At 47.4% G+C, this 12,825-nt stretch overlaps 1 protein-coding gene across 5 annotated transcripts in view; it reads left to right on the top strand.

The window, feature by feature from the left end:
- Window positions 1-12,825, top strand: part of COL16A1 (collagen type XVI alpha 1 chain) — a 78,296-nt gene that overhangs the window by 41,150 nt on the left and 24,321 nt on the right. For 2 of the 5 annotated variants that reach the window (XM_074217660.1, XM_074217658.1), the window contains 9 exons: window positions 3,471-3,524; window positions 3,785-3,823; window positions 5,523-5,639; window positions 5,731-5,772; window positions 5,901-5,984; window positions 6,717-6,761; window positions 7,717-7,761; window positions 10,374-10,427; window positions 12,699-12,752. In XM_074217660.1, the coding sequence (XP_074073761.1) occupies window positions 3,471-3,524; window positions 3,785-3,823; window positions 5,523-5,639; window positions 5,731-5,772; window positions 5,901-5,984; window positions 6,717-6,761; window positions 7,717-7,761; window positions 10,374-10,427; window positions 12,699-12,752 (534 nt within the window). The remainder of the gene's footprint in view (window positions 1-3,470; window positions 3,525-3,784; window positions 3,824-5,522; window positions 5,640-5,730; window positions 5,773-5,900; window positions 5,985-6,716; window positions 6,762-7,716; window positions 7,762-10,373; window positions 10,428-12,698; window positions 12,753-12,825) is intronic. The other 3 variants (XM_074217663.1, XM_074217659.1, XM_074217664.1) reach the window with 3 other exon arrangements.

The raw sequence follows: 12,825 nt of genomic DNA, 5'->3' as shown, positions 1-12,825 counted from the left end.
ACCAAGTCATGAAGGTCATGAATGCCAAACAGAATTGATCCTACGGATAAATGAGGATCCACTGGAATATGTTGAATTGGAAAGCTGCTCTAGGAAAATAACTTTGGGGACTATGTGGAGAATGGATTGGAGTAGGGATAGATTTCAGGGGGAGAGAGATGATGAGGAACCGGACTAGAGGAATATTCATATGAGGGGAGAGAATTGATAGTCAATAAACATTTATTAAATATCTTCTATGTGAAGGCACTGTACTAAACATTGGTGATGCAAAGAAGGGCCAAAGAGAGTCCCTCTTCTCAAGGAGTTCAGGCTCGTGAGGGAAACAACATACAAGCAATCTTGTACAAACAAGTAAAAAACAGGAGAAAGTAGAAATCTTCAACAGAGGGAAGGTACTAGAAGGAAGGCTTCTTGTACAAGGTGGGCTTTTAGTTACAACTTGATGGAAGCTGGAAAATCAGGGGCAGGATGAGGAGGGAAAGAACTGCAGATATGAGGGAAATGGCTAGAATCTGGGGATGGAGCATCTCATTTGAGTAATGGCCTAGAGACCAGTGCCACTGGACTGCTGAATATTGTGGGGAAGGAGAGGATGAAAAAAGAGAGAGAAGATCATAAAAGAGTTTAGGTATCTAACAGAGGATTTTCTATTTGATCCTGGAGGTAATAGAGAACCACTGAAGTTTATTGAGTCAGCGTGGAGGAGGGGTTAACATGGTCAGACTGGTGCTTTAAGACAGTCACTTTGACAGCTTAGTGGACAATGAACTGGAATAAGGAGGAACTTATGATAGACCAACATGCAGGCTCTCAAAACATAGATATAAGGATAATGATGAGAAATGTTGTGGAAATACAAATGACAAGATCTGAGAACTGATTGATTGCATGTGGTGGAGAGAGAAAAGTTGAGGGTGACATCAAGGTTGTGAGCCTGGGCAGCTGGAAAAATGGTGGTACCATTGACCCAGAGATGAGGAGATGGGTGAACTTAGAAAGGAAAGATAATGGGATGTGTCAAGTTTGAGATACTCGTGGGACAGAGCATTATATAGATTGGATCTATTTAGACAATTATATAAAGTCAAGAGTTATAAAAATTTGATCATGAAGCCTACAGGAGTTGAGTCCCCAAGAGAAAGTGTATGCAGAGAGGAGAGAGCCTAGCAAGGGACCATGATATAAAGGATGATGCATCCAAGATGACTGAAAAGGCATGGTCAGAACAACAATAAGGGAGAAAAACAGCACAAAAGAAAAAGGACCCAGGAGGAGAGGATGATGAATAACATTGAAGGAATGGAGAAATGAAGAAGGGTGAGAACTGAGAAAAGGCCGTCAGGTTTGACCACTGGTGACTTTGGAGGAAGCTGCTTCGGCTTAGTGATGTTGTCTGAAGCCAGACTGCAAAGTGCTTAGAAGAGACTGGGAAGAAAGAATGTGGAGGCAGTGGGGGGGGGGGGGAACAGCATTTCTAGGAATTTGACTAAGGGGGGGAGAGCATGAGAAATTGAGGGAATAGCAATGTGTGTTGTGTTATTTTTTTTAAATTGGAGGAGGCATGGGTGTACTTGTAGGCAGTAGAGAAGGAACAAACAGATGGGGTGACACTGAAAATAGAGAGAGGGACAGCTAGGTGATGCAGTAGATATAGCACCATCCCTGGAATAATAAGGACCTGAGTTCAAATCCAGCCTCATCACTTGATACATACTAGTTGTGTGACCTTGGGCAAGTCATTTAACCCCGTTGCCTCACAAAAACAAAAAGATCCAAAAAAAAAAAAAGGAAAGAAGGGAAAGACAGGGAGGAAATTATTCTGGGGACAATTGACTGGAAAAAATAGGTTTAGGATCAAGGGTATATGTCTATAAATCACCTAACTTCCCTGAGCCTCAGTTTTCTCAGCTGTTAATTGAGCATCACTATAGGACCTATCTCACAGAATTGTGGTGAGAATCCAATGTAATAGTGTGCATAGAATGCTTTGTAAGCTTTTTAAAAGCTACCTAAATGGGAACCATTATTATTGTCAGAGAGGTAGGAAACATTAGGACCTCCAAGGGAAAGAATACAGAAGATAAGATAAAAGAGCCAAGGACTGAAACTTGGGAAATGTGGACTGGAGGAAGGGTAGGCATCCAAGGAGTGGCCTGAAAGGTGGAAAGGAGAGAATGAGGCCAGCACAGCCTCAGGAATCCAAGGGAAGAGAGTTTTTAAAAGGAAGTAGAGGATTAGATGATCAGGAATGTCAAACACTATGAGAGGCCAAAGAAAATGAGACCTGAACATTGAATGATTCCTTTGTATGTCACAGAAAGTTTTGGTGCTGTCCATCCCTCTCCTATCCTTGCTGGACCTACAGTCCCTATGGCAATGTAGGTGCAAGAGGTAGCATGGTCCAGTGGATGGTCTCAAGACCTGGGTGAGAATTCTGATTCTGACAGTCATTTCTGGTGTGGCCTTTAGGAAACCAGTTCTCACTTCTCCAAAGTTTCTCCTTTGTAAAAGGAGAGAGTTGAAGTAGAGAATCTGCTAGATGTAAACCCCTGCCCTTCTGCCTCTCCTAGGCTGAGTAATCATGAGTGAGCCATTTCAACTCCTGGAGCCTCAGTTTCCTCATCTATCAAATGAGGAGGATTCTCGTACTCCCTCCCTCACAGGGCTGTTCTATCAAAAAAACACTTAGGTTTGAGTTAATTTTTTTCCCTACTAAATTGCGAATTTCTCGAGGGAAAATAGTCTTGTCTTAAAACAGGAGTATTCCCCCAAGGGCCTCGTGGTGTCCAGCACTTAATAAATGTTTATTGAATGAATGAATGGATGGATGAATAAGTGATCAAGTGAATGACATGGTCTTGTCTGGAAAAACCCCAAGTTCAGCTTTGCCTGTGTCTGTCTGGGCCACCATATGTCCACCTGCCAAGTATTTGGAAATTCTCAGGAGCTAAGCCTATGCCAAGAATGAATATGAGCAGCAGCAGCAGCAGCAGCCCTTCCCAAGGTCCTCAGGGTTGAACTGGGCTGTGGTAAAGAAAATGGAAATTCCCCTGGGCTCTGGGCTCTGCCTAGAAATAAGAATAATGAGGGGAAGGGAAGAGGAGACAGAAACAGAGGATGCTGGGCAGGGGAGGAGGGAGGAGAAGGAGGGAGAAAAGGAAAGAAGGAAGGAGGGAAAAGAAGGAAGGGAGGGAATGGGAAGCAGAGTATCCAGGGTACAGGACGAGAAAAATCTGTTTACATTACATCCAATTCTCATTTCTATTGTACTTCAAGATTTGTAAAAGTGTGCTTTCACAACAAACCTACAAAGGACATAATTATCCCCATTCTACATATGGGGAAACTGAGGTTCAAAAGTATAGAAGTGACTTGTCCAAGGTCATACAACTAATCACTGATACAACCTAGATCCTCTTAACTTTTACTCTAGTATTCAATGTCTCCCTTTTTACCCTTCACTCTAGGGTATACCTGGCCACAATGGTTTGCCAGGACTGCCTGGGCCAGCCGGAGATCTGGTAGGTACAAGATTAAAGTTCCTTACTCCATATTCATCTCCCCGGAGCTCAGGTGCTGATCTGTTCTCTCTTTGCGAGTTTCTTTTTCTTTCTCAATGTGGGGCTGTCTCTAATTTTTAATTCCCCTAGTCCCCTCTGGCTCAAGTGCGGGGGAAGAAGGTTCTGAGGGCTGGAAGCCACTTTCTGTTTTTCAATATTTCTCTCAATACCTCCCTCCCCACCAACCTGGCTCTGAGCCCATGTCTGTGTCTCTCCTTCAGGGACCCTTATCAGCAGAGGCAGAAAGACACATTCTGAAGGTAAGAGCCTGAATGGGTTAGGAGGAAGGGGTGGGAATTTAAGGGCAAGGGAAGTCCTGGGGTGCTCTCCAGTCTCCCTGTGATCAGATCTTTAGTGGATACCTAACAGCATAGGTGCCTTGGGGGAACCTGTGACCTAAGACTTAGTAATAAAAACTTAAGGGGGTTTGTTTGCAAGACCCACAGAGTGTGGAATACAGACCACTCTACTCAGACATCACATACGTGTTGGTATCCTAGGCAGAATGAATCACATTGAGGGGCTTCAAGCACAAGCTTCACCAGATGACCCCCTGAGCCCTCTTCCAAGTTGGAGCGTTTATAAACTGATGATTCATTAGATGAATGCAGTCCAAGGTCTAAAATGAGGGGATGGGACCAGCTGAGCTCTTAAACACCCTTCCAGTTCCCAAATTCTCTGCTCTCTCTTCTAATAGCTTCTCAGCTCTGCCACTCTCTATTCTTGTCCCTTCCCATTCTGAAGTTATATGTTCAGGGTTCTAGGTTGAAGGATGGTGAGGGGCTTCAACATCATGCTGTGGACATACTAGCTGAAGGAGCTAGGGCTGTTTAGCTGAGAGATCTCTGTGTTTGAAGGGCTATCAATTTGGAAGAGGGGGTCTAGACTAGTTCTACTTGGTGTCAGAGGACACCACCTGATTTCCAATGAATGGAAACTGAAAAGGCAGGTTCCATTCCTGGAACAAAGATGCCTTCCAAAGGGTAACCTCATGTTGGCAGTGGTGCCTCCAAGCAAAGACTGGAAAGGAGGGTCTTAGGTGTGAATTAGATAGATTTCCTGGGAGGCCCCTCCCAGCCCTGAGATGGTATGAGGATCCCTTCCCTTGGAGCCTCAATCTTCTCTAGGCCGTCCCAAGAACCCTTCCAGTTGAGACGTTGTGTGATCTATGAGATACATTAGCCTTCAGAGCAGTTGTCACCATTTTGGCTCATAGTGAGTTTATGGTCAACTCACCTCCAAACGAATTGCTCTCCTGTGCTTGCCTCCCCCTCCCCTCCTGTATTTATGCAATGAGGTGTTTTTTTTTAAAAAAACTAAATGCAAAGTTTACATTCATCTTATTGACTTCTTAATGGAGACTTCTGGACAGGTTCAGATGAGCAAGGTTAAGTGAATGGATGCCTCTCAAGGGAAGAGAAGTCAGAGAGAAGCATGTGGCCATTCTTAATGGCCTGAAGATTGGTGGTCCTCGGGCACCACCAAAGGATGGTGCTTGGGGTTCAGCAAGTGAACTTAGTTCAGAAACACGCAGGGGCTTCTCAACAGTGGGCCTTACCTCCAGCAACAATATCGATTGGGATGTTGGTTGCATGACTGGCTCTCTTAGTGAAGTAGCATGGGCAGTCCCCACAGGAGAGCTCCCAAAGAGCTCTGTTGTCTCTCTAGGCCATTGCCCCAGGGGTGGTAGGCAAACAGCTTTCCTCCCAGATCCCCTGGGGCTTAGGATGCTGGCCTGTGAAGGGAGCCTTTCAGATGTAACATCTTAACTGCCACAGGAGCAAGGAAATGACTGGTGATGGTACCTGGGCTCTGGTTTTTGGAGTACAGGTGGTACCAGAAGAGCAGGGTCTGGAGGCTGCCAGCAAAGGACACCTTGGGTCTTGACTTAGGAGAAGGTGTATCCTTGATCTCAGCTGCTGATGGTTCTATTGCCTTCCTCTCCTCTCCCTGGCCTAGAACATCTGTGGGGACTGTGCCCAGGCTCAGACAGGTCTTCCAACCCCTGGCCTTTTGAAAGGAGAGAAGGGTGACCAGGGCACTCCTGGTGTTCCAGGCCTCGACAACTGCGCCCGGGTAAGAGATTGTGCATTAGACTGGCACTGTGACCGGAAAGTCAGATCTGACTCCCTCCTCCCCGATTAATGCCTCAGATTTCCTTCCCCAGTGCTTCCTAGAACGGGATCGCCCCAGAGCTGAGGAGGCCCCAGTGAGTAAACCTTCCTTTACCCCTTCCCTGGAGAGTCCCCTGCCACAGTTCCTCTACCATTCTTTCTGGGTATTCTACAAGTGATTGGAGGGGTCTCTTCATTCTCTGTGTCTCTGTTCCCTTCCCAGGGAAATGGAGAGGGGGATCCAGGATGTGCTGGGAGCCCAGGCCAACCTGGCCCTCCAGGATTGCCAGGACCAAGAGGAGAAGAGGTAATCATCATAATAAGAATGATGATAATAACAGAATTCGTAATGGCCACTCCAATTTCTACAGCATATGGAAGTTGACAAAGCCCGTTTCTCACAACAACATTATAAAATAGGCAGGGCAAGGATTCTTTTCCCTGTTTGATAGAAAAGCAAAATGAGACTCAGAGAGGATAGTGCCACCCAGCTTGAGAGGGTTAGCACCTGGACTCAAAACCAGGACTTTTGAGTTCTGATGCTTCTCGTCTACCTGGTGCTGCACTGAAGCCTCTGGGATAATCCAGGCTCAGCTGGCACATTTTTGTTAGAAGAAACTGAAGCCCAGAGAAGTAATTTGCCCAGACTCACACAACTAGCTACTGATAGAGTCCCGATTCAAACCCTGTCTCCAAGTTGAGAATTCTTGCTCCAGGCCGCAGATCAGGGAGCAGAGACTTCCCATATGCCACATCTGCTGCTTCTCCCAACTTCAGTGCTCCAAGGGATGGGGGAGGCAGGTTCTTTCTTTATTACCATCAGAGCCACTTAGAGTCAACTCTTCAATTATAGGCAGGCAGATTATCCCTGGCCAATCTTCCTTTCAAGTTCTTAACGGCATCAGAGTCCACTGGGCTTAGCACAATCTTGTGTTGACATCAGTACTATCTCTGTTTACTTTCCCTGGGAGAGACAGACAGTGTGGGAGCTCAGTCTTCTGACCCTGGTTTCGTTTTGTTTTTTTGCCTTTTTCTGTAGGGTTCGCCTGGTATGAGAGGCTCCCCGGGGCTTCCAGGGCCCATTGTAAGTGTCTCCAGTCATCTGCTTAGGACTCCTGATTTCAGGTTCTAAGGGTGCTTCTGAGAATGGGGGAATGAACAGCCAAAATTTGTGTCCCATTGTCTTTGGCAAGCAGGGAGGCTGTCTCCTTAACATGACCCCAGGAAGATACATTCATCTTCTTGGGGCTGGTGTCAGCTTGGCTTCCTGGGCTCTATCTGGGTAGGAGTTGGGCCCTCTTAGTATTGGAACCTACTGAAATGTGCCTGTCCACTCCACCCCTTCCTGGATGAGAGCCTTTCCTGCAGGGAAGAAAGTACAGACTTTGTGACTGTCTGTCTTGTTGACGGGCATCAGTGTGATCCAAAGGGCTCCCCTTGCTCCTCTGGACCATAGGAGCTAGAGTTGGCAAGGTCCTTGGAGATCACCAAGTCCAAAAGAGAAGGAAATTGAAGACTAGAGAGGTGAATCTCCTGACCTAGAGTCAAATCTAGAATGAGCAACAGAGATAGCATTCACTCCCAGGTCATCTACTTCCAAATCCAGTGTCCTTTCCATTCTTTGAGGCCCTGGTAGGAAGGCTGGAGAAGAGACCAGACAAGTCAAGTAAGGGCCTTTAGCTTGGATGAGAGAAGGCTGGTGGGAGGCCAAGCTACTCTTAAGAAGACAGAAAGGGACAGACAGCTAATATCGACTTCCATCGTGGACAGGGCAGAGACTTCAACGGCAAGGAGAGTTGTTGAATGGAGACTTTAGGAAGGACTTCTGGGCCATGGGGATTATCTGTCATCTTGGCTGAAGACAAGGGGATCAACAAAGTGACCTCTGGAGTTATTGCTCAGCCCCAGAATCCTCAGGGTCTCTTTTGTCCAGTCATCCAAGGCCATGACTCTCCCCAGCCTTGGGCCTTGTTGTCTCCCCTACCGCTCCCCAGGTTACTGTGTTGTGTGAGATGTGACACACCTGTTTCTCCCCTCAGGGCCCCCCAGGTTTTCCTGGAGCTGTTGGTTCCCCCGGATTGCCTGTAAGAACTTAGAGCTGCACGCATTTCCCCACCCCGCCCTACGTCACCCCAGGTCTCTGTGGTTCTTGTTGGTCTCCCCTCCCGCCACCCCCTCAGCTTTCCCCACCCCACCACACCTCATGTCTTTTGTTATTCCACTTCAGGCACAGTGGCTAATGACAATGGGTACCCATCTCTGATGGGGAAATTCTCTGGCCTTGAAGGGATGTTTCTAGCTCTTAGTTTCTTCTTGACATAGGTTCCTTATCATCATTTCACCTTATTTCTTTTTCATCTCACCTCACCACCTTTCCCCATCCACCCCCCTGAATTCTCACCTTCTGACCCATCCATCAACCTACTCCATGGAAGCCCTGGTTCCTTACCCATTCTTCCTCCACATTCTATCTTTTCTTCTTCCTCTTTTGGTCTGGATGTTTTTGTTCCAAGTGGCTCTTGGGGGGCTTCCAGGAGTCTGGTAGAGATGCCAAAGCTCTCATGTTTCTTATTACAAACTTGCTCAGTGCTATGCTTGGGTATTTGGGCTGCCCAATGACCCCCAATGACACCAGTCTTACCTGTGGACCTTAGTGGATACTTTGGGTAGCCTCCCTATCTTCTCTGCACCTGGAATTTCACCCTCACCTCTTCATTACCCTTTATCTTGCAAAGTGTCAGACTTGGGATGATGAACCCATTGGATTTCTGGAAAAATGCCAGAATGTGCCCTCCCCACACCTGGCACACCTGCCAGGTGTCATTAATTGCTCTGCCTCCATCATTGTGTTTGCATCTCTCCCTGCCTTGCCCTTGTCTGACACCACACCAGCTCCACTGCATTGGTCAATGGTAGCCACCTCTTTCTTCTTCCTGACCCTGCCACCCAGGGAACTGGGGTGGGGAGTCCAAGAGTGGACCGCCTACCCCTTGTTGCCCTTCCATCTGCCTTTGTGTCTTCGTCCCTGGTGAGAAGTCCCCTTACTTCCACCTTGTGTCTTTCTGCTTGCTTGGGTGAAGGGCCCCTCCATCCATGTTTTGTCATCGTCCTGTCACGTGAAGATGTGTGGGGCACCTCGGGACACAGGTGGGAGGGAGAGGGTAGAGCGGGAGAAGCTGCAGCAATGGAACTCTTTGCCTTCAGTGATCCAAGACAATGCTAGGGGCAGGGTTGGGGTTGGGAAGTGACACAGACTTCTGTTTTCCATTTTATCATTCCCTCTTCCCCTTCCTAAGGGAGCACCCCTGTCTTTCCCCTTCCTCTGCCCAGGGTAATGGGAGATAGGACTGGTAAGTACTGAGCCTCAGGTGACAGGAATGAGGGACTGTGATGCAGATAGTCACCACTCTGGGGTAGGGCAGGTGCTACCTTTGCAGCCATTTAGTTGGAGGAAGAATGAGCTTCTGGATACTAGGGCCTTTGGAGGGAGGGGATACAACCACTGATAGTCACTTCCTTAAGGAATTGCCTTGGTGAGAACCAGCCTTCTAATAGTCTTTTCCATATGGGGAAGATAGCTTGCTTGAATCATTTATAATATCTGTCCTTCCTACCTATGAATAATATTTATGCAAATTATTTAAATTGTAAGAACACTGCAGACAGTTGAGAGGGCTGTACCACTGAAAATTTCCTTCCCTGTATTCCATTTTTCTGGGTATGGATTGTTGAGGTTCATCACTCCTGGCAGATAGTCATCCCTTAGACAGAACGCTTCCTATGCCCTTGGGATGGGAAGGAGATGATTTGTTCAGAGGTTTACTCAATAGATACCTCTGTCCCATGGCCCTCTGACTCCTCCCTCAAGATAGATAAACCCAAAAGAAATAATCATTAGGAGGAATACTTTTCTCCTTAAGAGATTGACTTCCATGTGTTCTGTCCAAAGGGGTAACCATCTGCCAGGAGTGATGAACTTCAACAATCTATACCCAGAGAAATGGAATACAGGGAAGGAAATGAAGAGTTTAAATGGGACTTTGGACCGAGCCTCCATATGTTTCAATTACTTCAGTTCCTCTGCTCCTACCACTGATAATAGTTTCTGTTTCTTTAATACTTCACAGTTTACTTCACAGCTCTGTGAGGCAGGAAGCGTGTGATTTCTCCCCATTTTACAGCTGTGAAGATAGAGACCTGTAGAGCTGAAATGACTTGTCCAGAGTCATGCAGACAGTCAGCCGGAAGGCTTGGCCCCAGTCTGGTTCTCCTCACTCCAAGCCCAGATCTCTCTGTGTTGGACTCTCCTACCTCTCCCATTATCACAGAGCTCTCTGGGTCTGGACCTGAGCCACCCATATTGAGCACAGACAGGGTTGACAGGCTGTGGAGTATAATTGTAGGAGTCAGATGTGTCAGAAACCAACAGATGTTTGGCTTTGCAGTCCCCAACAACCTCCATTTAGTGGATGTAAAACTAGGTCACCCATTCACCATGCAGAACCTGGGCTTGGTAATGGGAAAACAGGCTCCAATCTCAGAGGGAACTTGCCACCAAATGTGGGTGTGGGTGGATTAAGCTCAAGTACCTGCCAGCATGAGCCATGGCCAGAGGAATGGGGAGCAGGAGGTGATGTTAGGGGGGAAGGGAGGGAGGGAGAGCCCCTCCTAGTAGCATCTGTTTTATTTTTCTAAGGGTCTCCAAGGAGAACGTGGTCTCACAGGACTGACAGGAGACAAGGGGGAGCCGGTAAGTTAAGAGAACCATGATGTCCTCCATGGTATTTGGGACACCAGGCAAGTGGTCATAATGGAGAAGAAAAATGTTTGGCCATGATGGCTCATTAGTGTGACTCGTTAAAATGGCTGTAGATGGCATGGGTATCAACTTGGTAGATGACTCAAAGCTGAGAGGGGAAACTAACCCATTGGATAACATCACTAATGACCAAAAAGATTCAGACAGATTGAAAGGGTGGGTCGAATCCAATAAGATAGAATTAATAGGAATTTCTAGTTCTCTACTTGGGATCACCAAAGCAATTTAAGTGCAGGAGGGGAAGATGTAACTAGGGTACAGTTTTGGGGGAAAAGACTTGGAAGTCTTAGTGAATGAAAAGATGAATGAAAATCCCCAAACTGGGGATGCAAATTCAAAAGAGAACTTCTCTCTGCTTTCAAAGAGCTTACATTCAAATGGGAGAACTGACCTGTGGAGGGGTATCATGGTCAGAGAAGTCCCAGGCAGGGCAAATGGAGTGAGGGGGTGTCTGACTGGCATACTCTTTCCTGAAGCAATGGCAGAGTTGACTCAATTACTATTCCCAAAGAAGAGGGAGGTTAGGAGTGGAGAGGGTATGTGAAGGGGTGAAGCCTAGTCACTGGCTAAACACAAGGGTCTTTATGAGTTTGTGCTCATGCCAGGGCCTGTCAGCCTCTCTTCCCCCTGGCCAGCTCATTCCTCCAGGGCATGGTCTCTGGAGGCCCAGCACAGAGGGGGTCTAGTTTGGAGGGTGCAGAGGCCACAGCAATGGCAGGCAGGCCCATATGGAAGGGAGATAGGGCAAAGTAGTCATGCAAAGACAGGAAGACACTGAAGCGGCAGCCAAAAACAGCTAGGGCTGCCTCAGGCCTCATTAATAGATCGCTAGTCCGGCGCCTTGGTCAGAGCACATCTGGAAGAGGAAATATCTGGCTGGAGATACATCACTTGAGGACAGACACTGACAAACCAAGGTCAGGGAGCCAGGGTGGTGTGGGAGCCAGGCCTTGGGAGCCACAGTTTAAAGAGCCAGGTATGTTTAACCTGAGAAGAAAGGGGAAGGGGAACATAATCATTGCTTTCAGATAGTTAAAAGGTTGCCATATGGCAAAATTATTAGACTTATTTTGCTTGGCTCCAAAGGGCAGAACTAAAGCAACTGGTGAAAGTTGCAAAATGACAGATTTTAGCTTGATTCCAGGAAAGACTCCTTCCCAAGGAGCTTCTTCAAAGTGAAACAGGCTGCTGCTTTTTCCTGTTGTCAGAGAGGGATGCAGAAGGGATTTCATTCAGTTTGCTGGCCTCTGTGGTCCCCTCAATTCAGATTCTGGGCCCCCAGTCTTTCTGGGATACAGTGTTAGGGAGCATCATAGGAGATCCCATTATGCTCCTGGGAGCCAAGACCTCCAATTCCAAGAAGCAAAATGACCTCTGGAAGCAAACTGTGATGGGCTCCCTTCCCACTTTACACCATGAGGGTGCTTGGGCACTGTTGTAGACTGTCCTGTAACCCATAACCGCACATAAGGGACTCATCATTAGTATCGGTCTCTACTCCCAAGATCAGTTAGAGTAAGGAGAAAAGAGGAGGTGTGTGGGGGGTTGCAGAAAGGGCACTAAGGGAGTGAGAGGTTGTGAGAAAGGATTGATCTATCAAGGGAAGGAATCTGATGGAAAAAATGTAGGGATGGTGCGACTCTGCAAGATGATGATAGGGATCAATGGGGTTTGGTAGGAGCAAAGGTAAGAAGGCAGTCATGGGCTCGGGGCAGGGGAGGAGGCTTCAAGCCACTTCCCTCCTGCAAGGGATGTTTTTACATAGCTTCTAGATTGGAAGAGGCAGATTCCCTCACCTCACAACCTAGAGGCTCTACCTTTCTAGGGCCCTTGTTTTTTTATTTGACTCTAGAATTCTCCTTCCAATCTCCTCCTCCACCCTCCTAGTCTCCAGTCTAGTTCCCAAGGATGGAGCCAATCTGGAACTTGCTACTAAGTCCTGTTAATTAAGTCCTGCTGCCAGGAAGGCTGGCGGGTTGGGCATGGGTAGAGACAGAAAGAGTTGTATGTCTAGAAGGATGAGGATGGAGGCAGAAATACTGAGCCTGAGACATGTGGGGGAGCTGGGCCAGTGGTTTGAGGTTCTGGTGCCAACAGGCTTCAAAAGCCTTTGGTTTTGACATTGCCTTTGGCAGCCAAGAATTCAGAGCTGAGCCTGGCTTTGGGGAGAATTTGCTGCATCATCTTGGCTTTCCTTTGCAGGGCCCACCAGGACAACCAGGTTACCCAGGTGCCATGGGACCTCCAGGACTGCCTGTGAGTAAGAGCGGGACAGAGTGGTCACTTCAAAGTCACACGGGCATAGGGTTCCTGGATACTGGCAGGGGAG

This window comes from Macrotis lagotis, chromosome 1, assembly GCF_037893015.1.
Source record: "Macrotis lagotis isolate mMagLag1 chromosome 1, bilby.v1.9.chrom.fasta, whole genome shotgun sequence".
Taxonomy (NCBI): domain Eukaryota; kingdom Metazoa; phylum Chordata; class Mammalia; order Peramelemorphia; family Peramelidae; genus Macrotis; species Macrotis lagotis.
The sequence above is the reverse complement of the archived record's forward strand: the minus strand, read 5'-3'. Positions and strand labels throughout refer to the sequence as shown.